This window comes from Astyanax mexicanus, chromosome 25, assembly GCF_023375975.1.
Source record: "Astyanax mexicanus isolate ESR-SI-001 chromosome 25, AstMex3_surface, whole genome shotgun sequence".
Classification (NCBI taxonomy): domain Eukaryota; kingdom Metazoa; phylum Chordata; class Actinopteri; order Characiformes; family Acestrorhamphidae; genus Astyanax; species Astyanax mexicanus.
Window position 1 is genome coordinate 20,126,885 of NC_064432.1, and position 18,162 is coordinate 20,145,046.

Below are 18,162 nucleotides of genomic sequence, written 5' to 3' on the forward strand. Positions count from 1 at the left end.
ACAGCTGGTATCAGAATATGTGACCCTATACCATCTCTATTAAATATAGTGCAAAACCAACCAAATACTGTCAGATTACTCACTATTACTTCACCTTTTCAGCTATACAAAATATTTATCACTGGACTTGACCATAATGATTTAGAATAGGGGTCACACTTTCTGACAGCTGGTATCAGAATATGTGACCCTATACCATCTCCACATACAATAGTGTAAAACCAATAAAATTTTCTCAGATTACTCACTATTACTTCACCTTTTCAGCTATACAAAACATTTATTACTGGACTTGACCATAATGATTTAGAATAGGGGTCACACTTTCTGACAGCGGGCATCAGAATATGTGACCCTATTCCATCTTCATTTAAAATTGTGTGAAACCAATTAAATCTTTTCAAATCTTTTCAAATCAGTTTACTCAGCATTCCTTCACTTAGTCCTTTCAATCTGTTTCTTAGGCATTAAAATAATAATAATAATAATAATAATAATAATAATAATAATAATAATAATAATAATAATAATAATAATAATAATTTTTAAGTGTGTGAGAACACTAATATTTAAGAAGAAAATGTGTAATATATTGATTGTTTACACTTGCAGTGCATGGACATTAAACGTAGGGTTGGGGGAGGGGCTGTTTTCCCCCATCATGCTCTGTAACTGATGTTTTTTTTTAGTTGTGGTCAAGTTAGCTAGTTTCGGATTACGGTATACGGTACATGGATTGATTTTATTATGGACTCCAAAACTGCCAAAGAAATCAGAGAATTTCTTCTCACTGGCAAATACCCTGATGTTTTTGATAAGCATCAGAGGTACATACTGAGACGGAGGGCATCCAATTTCTGCATCACTGGTAAGGATACAGGCCATTAACATACTTCAAAATGGTTATTTTGTTAGTGATACTAATTATTGTCTGTAATATGTGCCTGCATATGTTGTAGAAACGTCAGTCATGATGATTTCTGTTGACTTCTTTAGACAACGAACTGTACTACATAAGACACAGGGGAACCGAAAAAGAGTGCAAGGTGAAGGTGGTGTGTAGTGCGGCAGAGGCTGATGCTCTCTTTGTCGAGTTTCACAGTAGTGGAATCGGAGCTCACTGTGGGCAAATAAAGACAAGGGATGCAATCTCTCAAAGATTCTACTGGCCTGGCATGTCTGGGGATATTGAGAAATGGGTATGTTTATATATTTAATCATGTTGAGTTGCAATTACTTCTTACTTCAGCAAATCAACTGTGGGATCGTATTATGTTTATCTATTCATATTTTGATATAGGTGTCACAGTGCACAGTTTGCCAGAAAAACAAGAGAGATATAAAGGCCAGCACGGAATACAAGCCGATCAAGGTATACACTTACATCAGTTGCTAAATAACACTTGCATATTTAATCCTTGTGAGTACTTAAAATACCCCTTTTTTTATCTGGCACACTTGTGGGCCTCATCCTTGCCTTTGTTTTGGCCCAGTTGTGACTGAGTCTTCTGGCCCATATATTTTCAAGTAAATAAAATGAACAAATGTGACAGTATACTACCTATACTATAATACCTTTTTAAATTATATTGTCAAGTTAGATTTAGACACTGATTGAGCAGTCACGAAAGGAGCCAAATTATTTACTCAAGTCCTCTGATGTGTTTTTTTTTCTCTTTTATTTGTTCTAGTATACAGTAACAGTAGTCATAATGAAGTAGGAGATTTTTCTACAATTGTTGGCTACATATCAGGGTCAGGACTGTACAAATTTACGAAATATGCTCCTCACATTACTTAAATTGTCTTCACCCTGACATGTGAAGCATTGGCATTGTGTTGTAAAATACAATTTTTGCAAATCACTTGTGACATTTTTTTATTATTATTAATCATAGGTTGTAAAAGAGTCTGCACACAATTACCAAAGATAGGTTATACTGATGTTTATACTTACTAAAAAGATACCATACTGACTGTAGGTTTCATAAATCTATTGATTGTTAAATAAATCAATTTTGTCACTATCAAAAATGCTAAATATTTGTTCTTATTCCTGATTGATTCAATAATCAATGCTGGAATTTAAATCTGTATGTATGTTTGTATGTATTATTATGGTCAGGTTTTTACTAGTTTCTGTTCTTTTCCTACAATGAATATTATAAATGTATATATGTATGTTTTTGCCTTTTTTGACAGACCAAAGTTCCATTTGAATTGGTGGGAATGGATCTCATCGGCAAGCTTGTGAAGACAGAGCAAAACCACCAGTACATATGTGTCATAATTGACTATTGTACTAGGTGGACTCAGGCATATGCACTAAAATCAAAGTCTGCAGAAGAGGTCACACAGAGCATTTTGAAATTTGTCTACCAATTTGAAGTGCCAAAACGGATTCTGACTGACCAAGGTAGAGAATTTGTCAATGCTGTGAGTATTTTTATTCCTTTATGATTATTTTACAGTTTTTCTCTGTCCCTTTAGAGCAGATTAACATTTAATTTCTCAAAAATATTAATTAATTTTCACATCATCTAATCAATTGTGCTCATCACAGAAACCATTTGTCATAATTTTACAGAAACAGCAAATGCTTTGGAGTGCAATTGCAAATGATTTTGTACAGCTGTCTGCTGTCATGTAGATCGCAATATATTATACTTTACTGTGCTGGACTGTCCTACCCCTCCATCCTAAACATCTAGCCATTAGTTCACTTCATATCTCCTTAAATTCAAATTAGTTAAAGCAGTTGTCCAGACCTGAGAATCCGATTTTATACATTTCTATTAGATATTTTGGATAAATATTAGTAGAATTGTGCCTTTTAGCAATGAAGGAAATTTTTTTGGTATGTTTCAGATAAAATAAGGGCCACATATGATCAATCCTGGCCCTACATTGGCAAAGGCCAATTAAAGGATGGCCTTAAACTGACAAAGCGCAGTGCTCTGATAGTTCTGTCTGCCAATCTGTCTAATGTGTGTTGTAAATCCTTTTCAACCGATATTCATTAACACAATACAAGATAGTTAATGTTCCAACAGATAAACTTTATTTTATTATTTATTTTTTATTATTTATGTTGTCAGAACCAGGCGGGAGGACAATAGATTTATTATACTGAAGACGTAGGTGTCAGGCAGGCACGGGGTCATGTCAAGATAGGATACAGTTTATGGGACCAAAGGGGGCTGGTCAACCTTCTTCACTCACACCATAGTGGGATGATCTATATAATCTTGTGTATGTCTTTTGGTTTTCGAACATTCTCCTCGACTCTCTGAGCGGAGCATTGTTCCCGGAAGATCTTCTGAAATAAACTGTTAAATTAGCTGAAGACTTTGGTATCCTGACTCTTCTTGACTTCTCTACTCATCTCAACCATTTAAAAGAACTCAGGGGGAAACGCACTGGAAACGGCGCTGTAAGGGGTAGTGCGGCCTTTCCCGACAACAGTCATGACCCTTACCTGTTTCCAATTAACCTGTTCATCTGTGGGATGTTCCAAACAAGTGTTTTCTTGAGCATTCCTAAACTTCACCACTCTTTTGTTGCCCCTGTCCCAACTTTTTTGGAACGTGTTGCATCAAATTCAAAGTGAGTGAATATTTGCAAAAAAAAAACAATAAAGTTTATCCGTTTGAACATTAAATATCTTGTCCTTTTAGTGTATTCAATTAAATATAGCTTGAAAGGCATTTGCACATCATCATATTCTTTTTTTACACAACATCCCAACTTGAATTGGGGTTGTACTTCAGTGAATCATACTCACATTTTAAATAGAATGTTTCTTTACAATATAATTGCTTTTCATGTTTACCTTTATGAATGGAAAAAATATCTACTGTTTCTTGGGGTAAAGCAAAAGTCTATGTCAATACACATATATTTCCAATATGTTTTATTATTTTTTTCTTATTCTGTAGATTAACTCACAAGTGTGTGAAGTACTTGGCATTAGAAGAAGTCTCTGTGCCCCATATCATCCTCAAACTAATGGGTTGGTGGAGAGACTGAACGGAACTATACAAAGGTAAAACAAAGACTGTTAAGGCTGTCATTACATTCTTCGTTAAGCTACTAAAAAGTGTTGCTTTTCATATAATGATTTAGATAATGATGTTTATAAATATTATGGCTACTTGTGTATGTATATGTCAAATTGTGTATGTGTTTGTCATGTTTAGAGCTCTTGGCAAGATGGTGGATGAGAAACCTAACAACTGGGATCTGTACCTGGATGCAGTAATGTTTGGACTGCGCACAAAAAAGCAGTTAACCACACGGTTCTCCCCATTCTTTTTGATGTTCGGGAGAGAAGCACGTTATCCTGCTGAGGTGCCAGAGGACTATCAGGTTAAGTAAAATGTGTTCTTTTAAGAGGATACACATACAATGAGCAGCTATTATTTGGGTGATGGGACATTCTCAGCATTGCAGTGACACTGACATGGTGATGGTGTTTTTGCATGTGTTGAGCTGCAGTGTCCTTGCTGGACTAAAAATAGTCCACCAAAAGCATCTTATGGGTGGCGTCCTGTGGGCAACATTATTTTGGGCATTGTCTTGTTGGTAGCATCCTGTAAGCACTGATAAAGGACTAGAGGTGACCAACACAAACAGTGCTGCAAAAGATTCAGAGCTTATGTCTCTTTTACAAGGTGGAGCAGCTGTAGATAGGAGTGACTAGTAGAGTGATAGACAATGAGTGAACGTTTAAAAACTCCAGCAGTACTGCTGTATCTGATCCACTTGTACCAGCAAAACACACACTAACACCTCATACACCACCATGCTAATCAGTGCTAATCACTGCAATGCTGAGGATAACCACCCATCACGCAAATAATAATAGCTGCTCTGTGGTGGTCTCTCCAGTAGTGATCCTGATCCAGATTGTAGAATAGGGTGAAAGGAGGATAATTATATGCAGAGAAACAGATACAGGACTACAGTCAGGAATTACTGTATTATATATGCATTATAAACTACAAAGTGACCTATATGATCAGAGGAGACAGTGAGTGTAGAAATAAGTTGTTCCCAATAAAGATTTTGTTGTGTCTATACAGAAATTATTAATGCAAGATTAAGAAATTGCTCTTATTGAGATACTAAGTATATATATCTCAAGTTTTTTCCTTCCTTGTAGAATGAGGAATGGCTTCTATCTGTAGAATATGTTTTTCCACATAGAGGCCTAGTTTTTCTGGTAATCTGCCATGAGGGTTGTGAAATGGGTGGCGTATTAATGACATTGCTAACTGGTGTATTCAGACTATGGCTCCTTGTTTCATGTATATTTTATGTAACTTTTTAAAGAAGTATTTAAATTATGTTCAAGTTAATGAACAATAACTGTTGTACAATACATTATAAGGTAGAAAAGAGAAATTTGCTCATTTTTGTTTTAAGTAAGTTATTGGTATTACTGTGTTGGCTTTTAGTTTTGAGTAATCTGATTAAAAACTAGTTAAAATGAATGAAATTAATAAAATAAATACCACGTCAAATACTTTCAAGGTTGAACTGACCTTTTTGTTTTACTGTGAAAGGACAAAAACTACATTACTGCATTATACCAGAAATAACATAAATGCATAGAAACAACATTTAATGCATAGTAACTAACCAATGAATAAAGATAAAAGTATGTATTATCTAGCAGATAAAATCTGTGCAGGACAAAGAGTGTGCTTGCTGTATGAGGTCTGCATTATTTGATCACACATTATTTATATTAGTTCAGTTATTTTCTCTTGATGTAGCCAACAGATGTTGTACTGTACTGTAAGTACACATTTTTATTTGTTTATTGCCATACATTGTTACAGGTTGATGCTACTGTTGAGAATGTGCTTTCTGAAGAATTGGTGGCAATTGACATTGAGAGGCATGACAGAATCCTGAACATTGTCCAGGAGAATGTGGAAGGAGTTCAGGAGAGAACAAGAAAAAGGCTGCAGTCAAAACTCCCTCAGCAAAATCTTCAGGTGGGGGATGTAGTTCTGAGAAAGAATATCCGCAGCCAGCAACGAAAAGGAGGAAAGCTTGACCCAGAATTCCTCGGCCCCTTTACTATCACCAAAGTAGCAGGAAAAAGCATTGACCTTGTTGACTCCAATGGAAAAGCCATCCACAAGGTTAACATTGATCATTTAAAACTGTACAATGAACAGACCCCGAGGATACCACAAAAGTTAAAAGGGCATCATGATGTATTCAGTATCGCTCCTCCCTCAGTCACCTCCTCTCCACCAGCCACTGTCATCTCCTCTCCACCAGCCACTGTCATCTCCTCTCCACCAGCCACTGTCATCTCCTCTCCACCAGCCACTGTCATCTCCTCTCCACCAGCCACTGTCATCTCCTCTCCACCAGCCACTGTCATCTCCTCTCCACCAGCCACTGCCAACCTCCACCCTTCTGTCATCTCTTCTCCATTATCCACTGTTCAACCTGCTGTTCAACCTGCTGTTACCACCTCCCCACCTACTTCCACCTCTTCTCTACCAGTTCCAGTCACATCCTCTCCACCTCCTGTCATCTCCTCTCCACCTTCTGGAACCATCTTTGCTCAAACATCTGTCTCCTCCTTAGAAAAATGTATGTATACATGAGCAGATTAAATTAAACCATCAGTATAGTACATACACCAGAAATACACAAGAAACTACATTTGTTTCTTTGAGTACAAATTTTCAGTTGGCATTTAACACTTTCAACAAAGCTTCATTACACTGTCTCACAAAAGTAGGTACACACCTCACATATTTTTTTAAATATCTTTTCATCTGAACACTGAAGATATGACACTTTAATACAATGTAATATAATCAGTGTACAGCTTGTATAACAAAGAAAATTAGCTGTGCCTTCATACAACTCAACACACATTAATGTCTGAACTGCTGGCAAGTGAGTACACCCCTAAGTGAAAATGGCCAAATTGTGCGGAAAGTGGCAATATTTTTTGTGACCACAATTATTATCTAGCCCTGTCTTAACCCTCTTGGGCATGGAGTTTACTAGAGCTTCACAGGTTGCTACAGGAATCTAATTTTGGTGCCAACAGTTTAGACATTAATAGCTGTGTGTTATTTTGAAAATTGCAACAAGAAAACACAATATGCTGCAGATTTTTTACACTTTATTGAAAGACCTTTCTACAATTTGTATTAATTGTTTCTTTAGGTGTGAAAGAGGCTTGGGAAGGAAAAAATGTTCATGTCCTTCTGTCAAAAATTGGACCATACAAATTGTTTTATTGGGACATCGCCAACCTAGCACCCAATCAACAGGTTGAAAGTGAGGTAAGATACATATTTTACGTTTTACGTTACGTTTTATCAACCTGTGACATCACAGAACATCATAAGTGATGTATATGAATTGATATTTACATTATTTTCTTCCTCATAGGTGATCAATGCTTATCTGAAGCATATTGTTCACAAGAAAAATCAAGAACATGGAGGCAAACAGGCACTATACATTGATTCTTTTGAAATGACTGGTATGTGGCAGGGGAAGAACACAAAACTGAAGGTAGGCAAATTACTGTTTTGCATTTTAATAATGCTGTATTATATGGATTTTCTAAAGTCTTGTTATAATTTTATAATTTTTGAACCTTTTTTAAGTGTGACCCCAATAACTTTCAAGTGATTCTGGGAGCTGTAAACGAGCCAAACCACTGGATACTGACAGTAAGAATACGATATTTTGTAAATTGTAATGATACTGTAATGTATCTGTAATATTATGTGTTTTTTGCTGTGACTATATGTGACTGATATACAAATATTTCTACACCTATATAGGCATTTTTTCCACAACAAAAAAGGAGTTTGGTGCTTGATTCTCTTGGAAACGCCTCCACAAAATTAGTCACATGTGAAAGGACAGCAAGGTACTCTTTTCATGATAATGAAAAATGGTCTATTATGAAGGCCAAGGAACAATATATACAATAATCTTTGTTTCTTTTTAGAGCATTCATGAGAAAGCGAGGGTGTGAGGTGTCCACATGGACAACAGAAACGGTTCCTCATGCATTACAGACAGATGCTATGTCATGTGGAGTGTTTGTGCTGAAAGTAAGTTGATTTAAGTGTCCATTTTGAACTGAAGAACTGTTTGATGTTTTTCATAAAGCTAAATTGTTTAGTAAAAAAATATATGTATGGCCCAGTCAATAACTGTAAAGATTATACATATTTGAATATATACACCATAGATTCAAAATAGATGTTTTGGGATATTTTTGGACATAAGAATTGTTGGGTTCCAAATTCAGTTTTAGAACATTTCAAGCGCTATGAATTAACAGTTATATATGAAAGTGTTTTTATATGGCAGTTGATTTTAATTTCTTCATTCCTTAGTACGCTGAGAATATTCTGGCAGAGGAGCCACTGACATTTACTAATTCAAAATCAGCTGTTCAGACTTACAGATGGGAGGTGGCAATGACTTTGCTCAAGGAGACAGGTAAAATTCTTGTGTTGACCAATAATTCTATTTTTGATAAAGTAAGTATGTGTAATGAAAATCTGATCATCACAATCTGCAATTACTATTGTATTTTAATCAGATAATCTCAAAGATGTGTGCCACTACTGTGGAGAAAAAAGTGGAGAAACAGAAAAAAGCAAACGTGGGAAAAAAAAGAAAGGGCAAGCATGCAATACTGTCTGGGTAAGATGTTTTTCATTAATAAAAATAAAATTAAACAATATATAGGTATAGTATAGCATAATTTAATATAGTATACAGTAGTATAGTATAGTATGGAAAATCCAATTAATATATAATATATAAAAATATGCATGTGATTGATTACAGATCCAGTGTGATGACTGCACTAGGTGGTTTCACCTAAATTGTGTGGGGAAACCCAACATAAATGAGAGCTACAGCTGTGCTGCATGCCAATAGCAAGAGAGCTATCTTACAAAGAGATCACTATTTTTTTTTTTTTTTATATATATATATAATTTTATTTCCATTTTTTTTCCCATTTTCTCCCAATTTTACATGGTCAGTTACCCAACCCACTCATTAGGACTCCCCCTAATACTAGTGATGCCCCAACACACCAGGAGGATGAAGACCAACCCCCCCCTTTCTCTGACAGGTGAAGTCAGACTCTGCCTATTTTTGAACAGCTGCTGATGCAGCATTGCCAAGTAGCATCATCAGCTCACAGACGCCTTGTGCTGATCGAAATCATCCTTTGGAGTGATGAGGGGAAAGAGTGCCATGTACCCACCCAGAGAGAGCAAGGCCAATTTTGCTGCCTGAGGGTTCCGGTAGCTAATGGCAACTACATAAACAGGATTTGAACCGGCGAGCTCCTGGTCATAGAGGCAGTGCAAAGCCTGCTGGACCACTCGGAGGCCATCACTATGTTTTGTTTTGACAGAAAGGTTTGTGTTTATGTGTATGTATCTTTTGCATGTTTTCCCATTATTTGAGCTTGATTATTATGTAGACTTTGCAATAAATAAGTATTTTCAACAGTGCCTCACTTTTTGAATTAAAATATATGTGCCTAGCCTGAATACACTCCTTTGCAATAATTATTGCTTTACTGAAAAGGTAAAGGAATAGTGAGTAATCTGAGAAGATTTGATTTTTGAATAGAGTCACAAATTCTGATACCAGCTGTCAGAATCAGTGACCCCTATTCTAAATCATTATGGTCAAGTCCAGTAATAAATGTTTTGTGTAGCAGAAAAGGTGAAGTAATAGTGAGTAATCTGACAGTATTTGGTTGGTTTTGCACTATATTTAATAGAGATGGTATAGGGTCACATATTCTGATACCAGCTGTCAGAAAGTGTGACCCCTATTCTAAAGCATTATGGTCAAGTCCAGTAATAAATATTTTGTGAAGCTGAAAAGGTGAAGTAATAGTGAGTAATCTGAGAAAATGTGGTTAGCTTTACACAGTTTTAAATAGAGATGGTATAGGGTCACATATTCTGATACCAGCTGTCAGAAAGTGTGACCCCTATTCTAAAGCATTATGGTCAAGTCCAGTAATAAATGTTTTGTATAGCTGAAAAGGTGAAGTAATAGTGAGTAATCTGACAGTATTTGGTTGGTTTTGCACTATATTTAATAGAGATGGTATAGGGTCACATATTCTGATACCAGCTGTCAGAAAGTGTGACCCCTATTCTAAATCATTATGGTCAAGTCCAGTAATAAATATTTTGTATAGCTGAAAAGGTGAAGTAATAGTGAGTAATCTGAGAAAATGTGGTTAGCTTTACACAGTTTTAAATAGAGATGGTATAGGGTCACATATTCTGATACCAGCTGTCAGAAAGTGTGACCCCTATTCTAAATCATTATGGTCAAGTCCAGTAATAAATATTTTGTATAGCTGAAAAGGTGAAGTAATAGTGAGTAATCTGACAGTATTTGGTTGGTTTTGCACTATATTTAATAGAGATGGTATAGGGTCACATATTCTGATACCAGCTGTCAGAAAGTGTAACCCCTATTCTAAATCATTATGGTCAAGTCCAGTAATAAATGTTTTGTGTAGCTGAAAAGGTGAAGGAATAGTGAGTAATCTGAGAAGATTTGGTTAGTTTTACACTATATTTAATAAAGATGGCATAGGGTCACATATTTTGATACCAGCTGTCAGAAAGTGTGACCCCTATTCTAAAGCATTATGGTCAAGTCCAGTAATAAATGTTTTGTATAGCTGAAAAGGTGAAGTAATAGTGAGTAATCTGACAGTATTTGGTTGGTTTTGCACTATATTTAATAGAGATGGTATAGGGTCACATATTCTGATACCAGCTGTCAGAAAGTGTAACCCCTATTCTAAATCATTATGGTCAAGTCCAGTAATAAATGTTTTGTGTAGCTGAAAAGGTGAAGGAATAGTGAGTAATCTGAGAAGATTTGGTTAGTTTTACACTATATTTAATAAAGATGGCATAGGGTCACATATTTTGATACCAGCTGTCAGAAAGTGTGACCCCTATTCTAAAGCATTATGGTCAAGTCCAGTAATAAATGTTTTGTATAGCTGAAAAGGTGAAGTAATAGTGAGTAATCTGACAGTATTTGGTTGGTTTTGCACTATATTTAATAGAGATGGTATAGGGTCACATATTCTGATACCAGCTGTCAGAAAGTGTGACCCCTATTCTAAATCATTATGGTCAAGTCCAGTGATAAATATTTTGTATAGCTGAAAAGGTGAAGTAATAGTGAGTAATCTGACAGTATTTGGTTGGTTTTGCACTATATTTAATAGAGATGGTATAGGGTCACATATTCTGATACCAGCTGTCAGAAAGTGTGACCCCTATTCTAAATCATTATGGTCAAGTCCAGTAATAAATATTTTGTATAGCTGAAAAGGTGAAGGAATAGTGAGTAATCTGAGAAAATGTGGTTAGCTTTACACAGTTTTAAATAGAGATGGTATAGGGTCACATATTCTGATACCAGCTGTCAGAAAGTGTGACCCCTATTCTAAATCATTATGGTCAAGTCCAGTAATAAATGTTTTGTGTAGCTGAAAAGGTGAAGGAATAGTGAGTAATCTGAGAAGATTTGGTTAGTTTTACACTATATTTAATAAAGATGGCATAGGGTCACATATTTTGATACCAGCTGTCAGAAAGTGTGACCCCTATTCTAAAGCATTATGGTCAAGTCCAGTAATAAATGTTTTGTATAGCTGAAAAGGTGAAGTAATAGTGAGTAATCTGACAGTATTTGGTTGGTTTTGCACTATATTTAATAGAGATGGTATAGGGTCACATATTCTGATACCAGCTGTCAGAAAGTGTGACCCCTATTCTAAATCATTATGGTCAAGTCCAGTGATAAATATTTTGTATAGCTGAAAAGGTGAAGTAATAGTGAGTAATCTGACAGTATTTGGTTGGTTTTGCACTATATTTAATAGAGATGGTATAGGGTCACATATTCTGATACCAGCTGTCAGAAAGTGTGACCCCTATTCTAAATCATTATGGTCAAGTCCAGTAATAAATATTTTGTATAGCTGAAAAGGTTAAGTAATAGTGAGTAATCTGAGAAAATGTGGTTAGCTTTACACAGTTTTAAATAGAGATGGTATAGGGTCACATATTCTGATACCAGCTGTCAGAAAGTGTAACCCCTATTCTAAATCATTATGGTCAAGTCCAGTAATAAATGTTTTGTGTAGCTGAAAAGGTGAAGTAATAGTGAGTAATCTGACAGTATTTGGTTGGTTTTGCACTATATTTAATAGAGATGGTATAGGGTCACATATTCTGATACCAGCTGTCAGAAAGTGTGACCCCTATTCTAAATCATTATGGTCAAGTCCAGTAATAAATGTTTTGTGTAGCTGAAAAGGTGAAGGAATAGTGAGTAATCTGAGAAGATTTGGTTAGTTTTACACTATATTTAATAAAGATGGCATAGGGTCACATATTTTGATACCAGCTGTCAGAAAGTGTGACCCCTATTCTAAAGCATTATGGTCAAGTCCAGTAATAAATGTTTTGTATAGCTGAAAAGGTGAAGTAATAGTGAGTAATCTGACAGTATTTGGTTGGTTTTGCACTATATTTAATAGAGATGGTATAGGGTCACATATTCTGATACCAGCTGTCAGAAAGTGTGACCCCTATTCTAAATCATTATGGTCAAGTCCAGTAATAAATATTTTGTATAGCTGAAAAGGTGAAGTAATAGTGAGTAATCTGACAGTATTTGGTTGGTTTTGCACTATATTTAATAGAGATGGTATAGGGTCACATATTCTGATACCAGCTGTCAGAAAGTGTGACCCCTATTCTAAATCATTATGGTCAAGTCCAGTAATAAATGTTTTGTGTAGCTGAAAAGGTTAAGTAATAGTGAGTAATCTGAGAAAATGTGGTTAGCTTTACACAGTTTTAAATAGAGATGGTATAGGGTCACATATTCTGATACCAGCTGTCAGAAAGTGTAACCCCTATTCTAAATCATTATGGTCAAGTCCAGTAATAAATGTTTTGTGTAGCTGAAAAGGTGAAGGAATAGTGAGTAATCTGAGAAGATTTGGTTAGTTTTACACTATATTTAATAAAGATGGCATAGGGTCACATATTTTGATACCAGCTGTCAGAAAGTGTGACCCCTATTCTAAAGCATTATGGTCAAGTCCAGTAATAAATGTTTTGTATAGCTGAAAAGGTGAAGGAATAGTGAGTAATCTGACAGTATTTGGTTGGTTTTGCACTATATTTAATAGAGATGGTATAGGGTCACATATTCTGATACCAGCTGTCAGAAAGTGTGACCCCTATTCTAAATCATTATGGTCAAGTCCAGTAATAAATATTTTGTGAAGCTGAAAAGGTAAAGTAATAGTGAGTAATCTGAGAAAATGTGGTTAGCTTTACACAGTTTTAAATAGAGATGGTATAGGGTCACATATTCTGATACCAGCTGTCAGAAAGTGTGACCCCTATTCTAAATCATTATGGTCAAGTCCAGTAATAAATGTTTTGTGTAGCTGAAAAGGTGAAGGAATAGTGAGTAATCTGAGAAGATTTGGTTAGTTTTACACTATATTTAATAAAGATGGCATAGGGTCACATATTTTGATACCAGCTGTCAGAAAGTGTGACCCCTATTTTAAAGCATTATGGTCAAGTCCAGTAATAAATGTTTTGTATTGCTGAAAAGGTAAAGGAATAGTGAGTAATCTGACAGTATTTGGTTTGTTTTACACTATATTTAGTATAGATGGTATAGGGTCACATATTCTGATACCAGCTGTCAGAAAGTGTGACCCCTATTCTAAGGCATTATGGTCAAGTCCAGTAACTAATGTTTTGTGTAGCTGAAAAGGTGAAGGAATGGTGAGTAATCTGAGAAAATGTGGTAAGTTTTAAACTATATTTAATAAAGATGGTATAGGGTCACATATTTTGATACCAGCTGTCAGAAAGTATGACCCCTATTCTAAAGCATTACGATCAAGTCCAGTAATAAATGTTTTGTAAAGCTGAAAATGTGAAGGAATAGTGAGTGAAGATTTGGTTGGTTTTACACGGAGATGAATAGTGTCACATATTCTGATGTCAGATGTCAGAGTTTGAGTAAAGGCCAGTGATTGCCTCACTCTCACAAAAAAAACTTTATAACTCATGTTTAAGATAGGACCTGACAAAGGCACATTTTTACAGTTGAATCAAGTATCAGCCCATTTTGTCTCCAAAATAACAGAAAACAATGAAAAAATAACCTAACCCTTTTAATAAATGGAATTAAAATGGAATCTTTTAACATCGGATAGGGCATTATAACTACCATTTGAATAATTTTTAGATCAGTTTAAATATGATACACATTATCTAATGTATGTTTAGCATAATAGAACAGGTGTAAAGTATGAGATAATCTATTTTCTTCTGTTTTGCAATACTACTCAACATAAAAGTAATTGGATAAAAGTAAACATTTTCTTAGTGTTACTCAGTTTTCTGTTTTATCTAATATTTTACTGGTTCTGACGTTTTGGTTTGTTTAGGGAAAAAGCTTGTATTTTGCAGTGCACCCCCCCCCCCCCCCCCTACTTTCTTCATACGACGTGAAAATGCAGAGAATTAATAATGAAACGTTCATGTTCAAGATCATTTATTTTATTTATAGACAACATAAAAATGTAAACACCCTTTTTTCATCGTTCGACAGCAGCAGAAAGAGAAAATAAAGCGAGTCCGCGTAGCTTACGCAGTCTACGCAGCGCGCTCGTGCCCGTGAACAGAAACTGTGAAGTAGCGCCCTCTGTGGTCACAAAACCCGACGGTCACAGAAAACGGTGTAACACCGGAACTACGCTGATCTGGACGGTAAGAGATCGAGAGAGACGGAGGGGGGTTCTGATTTGTGGCTGAGTAAAGTAAGAGACTGGGTTTAACGGTTTATACTGGACTAAAGGGAACGAAGGAGCCAGGAGTTTGCATTTGTTACCACAACTGTGTGTATATATATATATATATGTGTGTGTTTTCTTTTTTTGTATTATTATTATTATTTGGACACTTCCGTTATTCGTGGTTTTAGCAAAGCATCATCAGTGACACGTTCACAGAATGTGCAGTGTTCTGTGCAATGATGATACACATTTTTATAATATTTTTAGTTTTTAGAAAAATGTGCACTGTTTTCATTTAACATGACAGCATCTACCATATTATTGATCATGTAATATCAAGATTATCTACTATTTATTTTACTCCAATCATTAATGCACATTTTCTAAAAATGCATAAATATATATAGCAAAACAACAAAATATCACGTGTAATTTTTTTCCAATTCTGTGTAGCCCTAACCTGTCCATCCTTTTGAAGTAAAATATTTTGGTAATGAATAATTTTAGACAATCAAAATGTATCTTTTATACAGAACAAAGTCACCTTGAATTATTCAGCATGTGCACGGCCATAGGTCAAACATGTTTTCGTAAATTTCCAATTTTCACTCAGAATTTCCATCCTGTCACTGTCCATCCTGTCACTGTCCATCCTGTCATTGTCCATCCTGTCATTGTCCACCATGTCACTGCCACTGTCCTGATGCTGTCCACCCTGTCACTGTACTCTGTCCCTGTACACGCTGTCATGCAGCTTGCCATAACAGGTTGGACGCACGCACAACAGGAAGTAAAAAGTGAGAATAAGAAGTGATTAAGTTGTGTCTGTGCAGTAACAGTAGGCTGGTAATGGCGAGAGGACACGTGTCTCGGTTAATTACTGTCGTTCGCGGTTTAAGGCCGTTTAAGGCCGCTAAGCCTCCCTGTCTAAAGCGCATTAGCGGACTGGCGCAACGCAAACACAGCCTACTTTAGCATCTCGCAGGATTAGCTACACCAGCATGAGGAGGAACCTCAATCCAGAGATGGAGTCATAGAGAGCGTTGAGATATGTAGTTATGTGAGGTGTGGCATTAATTTATCAATTTCCTTGATCATCTGGATGGATGTCGTCTTGGTCACGTGACTCGGCTTGTGTGATTTTGCGGTATTATTGGTGAATCAAGGTAAGGCCTGGATCAGGAGCGAGTACTGTTTTTGTTCTTTTAAAAAAAGCTAGCATTCAGTGTTGTCTTTAGTTCTTAGTTCTTAACAGATTAAAAAGAAAATTAAATACAATAATAAAAGCTGAGACTAGACTGTAAGAATACTTATGGCTAATTCTTTTGGCTGTTTATAATTTATAATTTATAAGACTTTAGCCAAATAGGTCAAGCTGTGCGGTGGACAGTGTGGACAGTAACAGGCTGGACACGTTTAGTGAAATGGTATTTGATGAAAACTTGTCTGACCTAGAGTTGCAGACATGTTAAATTGTTTCATTGTGACCTTGTTCTGTTTAATACTAGAAATAGAAAAAGGCTGCGACACGAAGGGCAGGTTAAACTGATATGCTCCCCATTGAACTTTTTAATCAGTTTAAGTTATCATGATAAAAGAGAAAACAATATCAAGCAGAAGTTTCAGGGGTTTTTTTTAGGATTTATGGCATGTGAATCATATGTTAATGTAAACCATTTTGTATGTTTCTTTTACAGAACAGAGATCTTTAAAAACTGAACAGATCTGACCCCTAATGCAACAAGGGCAAGATGATGGGTAAGAGCTTATATCTTATATATATATGTATGTGCCATGTTCTCCTCCACCAGTCTTACACACTGCTTTTGGATAACTAAATGCCACTCCTGGTGCAAAGATTTAAGCAGTTCAGTTTGGTTTGCTGGCTTGTGATCATCCATCTTCTTCTTGATTATATTCCAGAGGTTTTTAATTTGGTAAAATCAAAGAAACCCATCATTTTTAAGTGGTCTCTTATTTCTTTCCAGATCTATGCAGTGTCCATAAAGCATCCATAAGCTCATAAGCTGTGGACATCTGTATTTATAAATATATAAAACACCATTACCTCTTTTTTATATTGTATATAGTACCAGTCTAAAGTTTGGATATAGCCCTTCTCGTTTTATTGTTTTTGTTTTCTTTATTTTCATTATTAATCTTCAATGTAGAAAATAATAAAGACATCAAAACTAGAAAGGAACACATATGCAATTATGAAGTAAATAAAAAAAGGGTTGAACAAGCAATAATATGTTTTATATGTTTACCTTTTGCTTCATGAGACTAGAAGTTCTAGAAGTGCTGTTAAGTGCTCTTGTGTGTGTGTGTGTGTGTGTGTGTGTGTGTGTGTGTGCACAGATACCCAGCGTGCCCTGTTGGCGGTGGAGCGTCTGCAGGAGAGGCTGAAGCAGAGGGGCGATCTGCCCACCGAGGAGAAGCTGAGCCTGCTGAAGAGTGTATTACAGAGCCCACTGTTCCACCAGATCCTTATCATGCAGGACTCCGCCCACTACCACCAGGTACCCAATACAGCGTGATCATAGGCTACGTTTACATTAACAGGCTGAAGTGGCTCAAATCTGATGTTTTGCTCAATGTGGCTCAGGTCTGATTTTCTCATGGCTGTATGAACGTTTGAATCACTTTCATATGTGGTCCTAAATCGTATACGTATCCGATCCAAGGACATGTGACATGAATGTGAACGGTCAAATCAGAATTAATGTGTTTTTTTTTTTTTTATCTTTTACGCATGCGCTTACGTGCGTCTCTCTCATATCCACACATCTCTTGGTGCAGCTGTGCAGCTATAGTTACAAAAACAGCAAAAGCAAACCACCTGGCCTTTTTTCACCTCCTCGACCTGAGCATGAACTTCAGACCAGCTGTTTCTCCACTCCAGCACAAGATGCTCCACATATGAGCTGCTAACAAACTCATATATTTCCCTTTATAAAGCTACGAGTCGTCTCTCAAATATGAGTTTGTTTTGCCGTTGGTGAAGAAGAGACTTTTATACAGGTATCAATGTGCACATGTGAGATGTTTCAGGGACATATTTGTTAACAATACACACAGATACAGCTCTCTTACATTTGTGAATGTGAACTGTCAAGATAGCCAAATCCAATCTGAGCAAAAAATCTGATTTGAGCAATGTGACTTGTAATCTGAACATATTCTATTACACAAATTAATTGCACCAGGGCACTGAAAGTGAGTGAAAGCGAGTATATAGTGTTTATAAT

At 36.0% G+C, this 18,162-nt stretch overlaps 2 protein-coding genes and 1 long non-coding RNA gene across 4 annotated transcripts in view; all 3 read left to right on the top strand.

The window, feature by feature from the left end:
• Positions 1 to 269: 269 nt before the first annotated feature.
• Positions 270 to 8,612, top strand: LOC111191059 (gypsy retrotransposon integrase-like protein 1). Its single transcript, XM_049472631.1, has 13 exons — positions 270 to 868; positions 997 to 1,199; positions 1,301 to 1,372; positions 2,203 to 2,436; positions 3,939 to 4,045; positions 4,200 to 4,368; positions 5,847 to 6,618; positions 7,207 to 7,325; positions 7,435 to 7,560; positions 7,656 to 7,721; positions 7,836 to 7,924; positions 8,006 to 8,111; positions 8,400 to 8,612. The coding sequence occupies exons 1-13, from the start codon at positions 748 to 750 to the stop codon at positions 8,610 to 8,612; spliced, it is 2,397 nt and encodes a 798-aa protein (XP_049328588.1). The 5' UTR covers positions 270 to 747.
• Positions 8,612 to 9,534, top strand: LOC125787836 (uncharacterized). The gene is made up of 2 exons (XR_007429573.1): positions 8,612 to 8,712; positions 9,060 to 9,534. It is a non-coding gene; the product is annotated as an uncharacterized LOC125787836 (long non-coding RNA).
• A 5,327-nt stretch (positions 9,535 to 14,861) lies between these two features.
• si:dkey-92j12.5 (multiple PDZ domain protein) overlaps positions 14,862 to 18,162 on the top strand; it is a 49,840-nt gene continuing 46,539 nt past the window's right edge. Inside the window, exons 1-3 of one of the 2 annotated variants that reach the window (XM_049472633.1) lie at positions 14,862 to 14,885; positions 16,609 to 16,669; positions 17,273 to 17,433. In XM_049472633.1, coding sequence (XP_049328590.1) covers positions 16,663 to 16,669; positions 17,273 to 17,433 — 168 coding nt within the window. In that variant the 5' untranslated portion in view covers positions 14,862 to 14,885; positions 16,609 to 16,662. Of the gene's footprint in view, positions 14,886 to 15,883; positions 16,078 to 16,608; positions 16,670 to 17,272; positions 17,434 to 18,162 lie in introns of those variants that run through there. The other variant, XM_049472632.1, reaches the window with a different exon arrangement.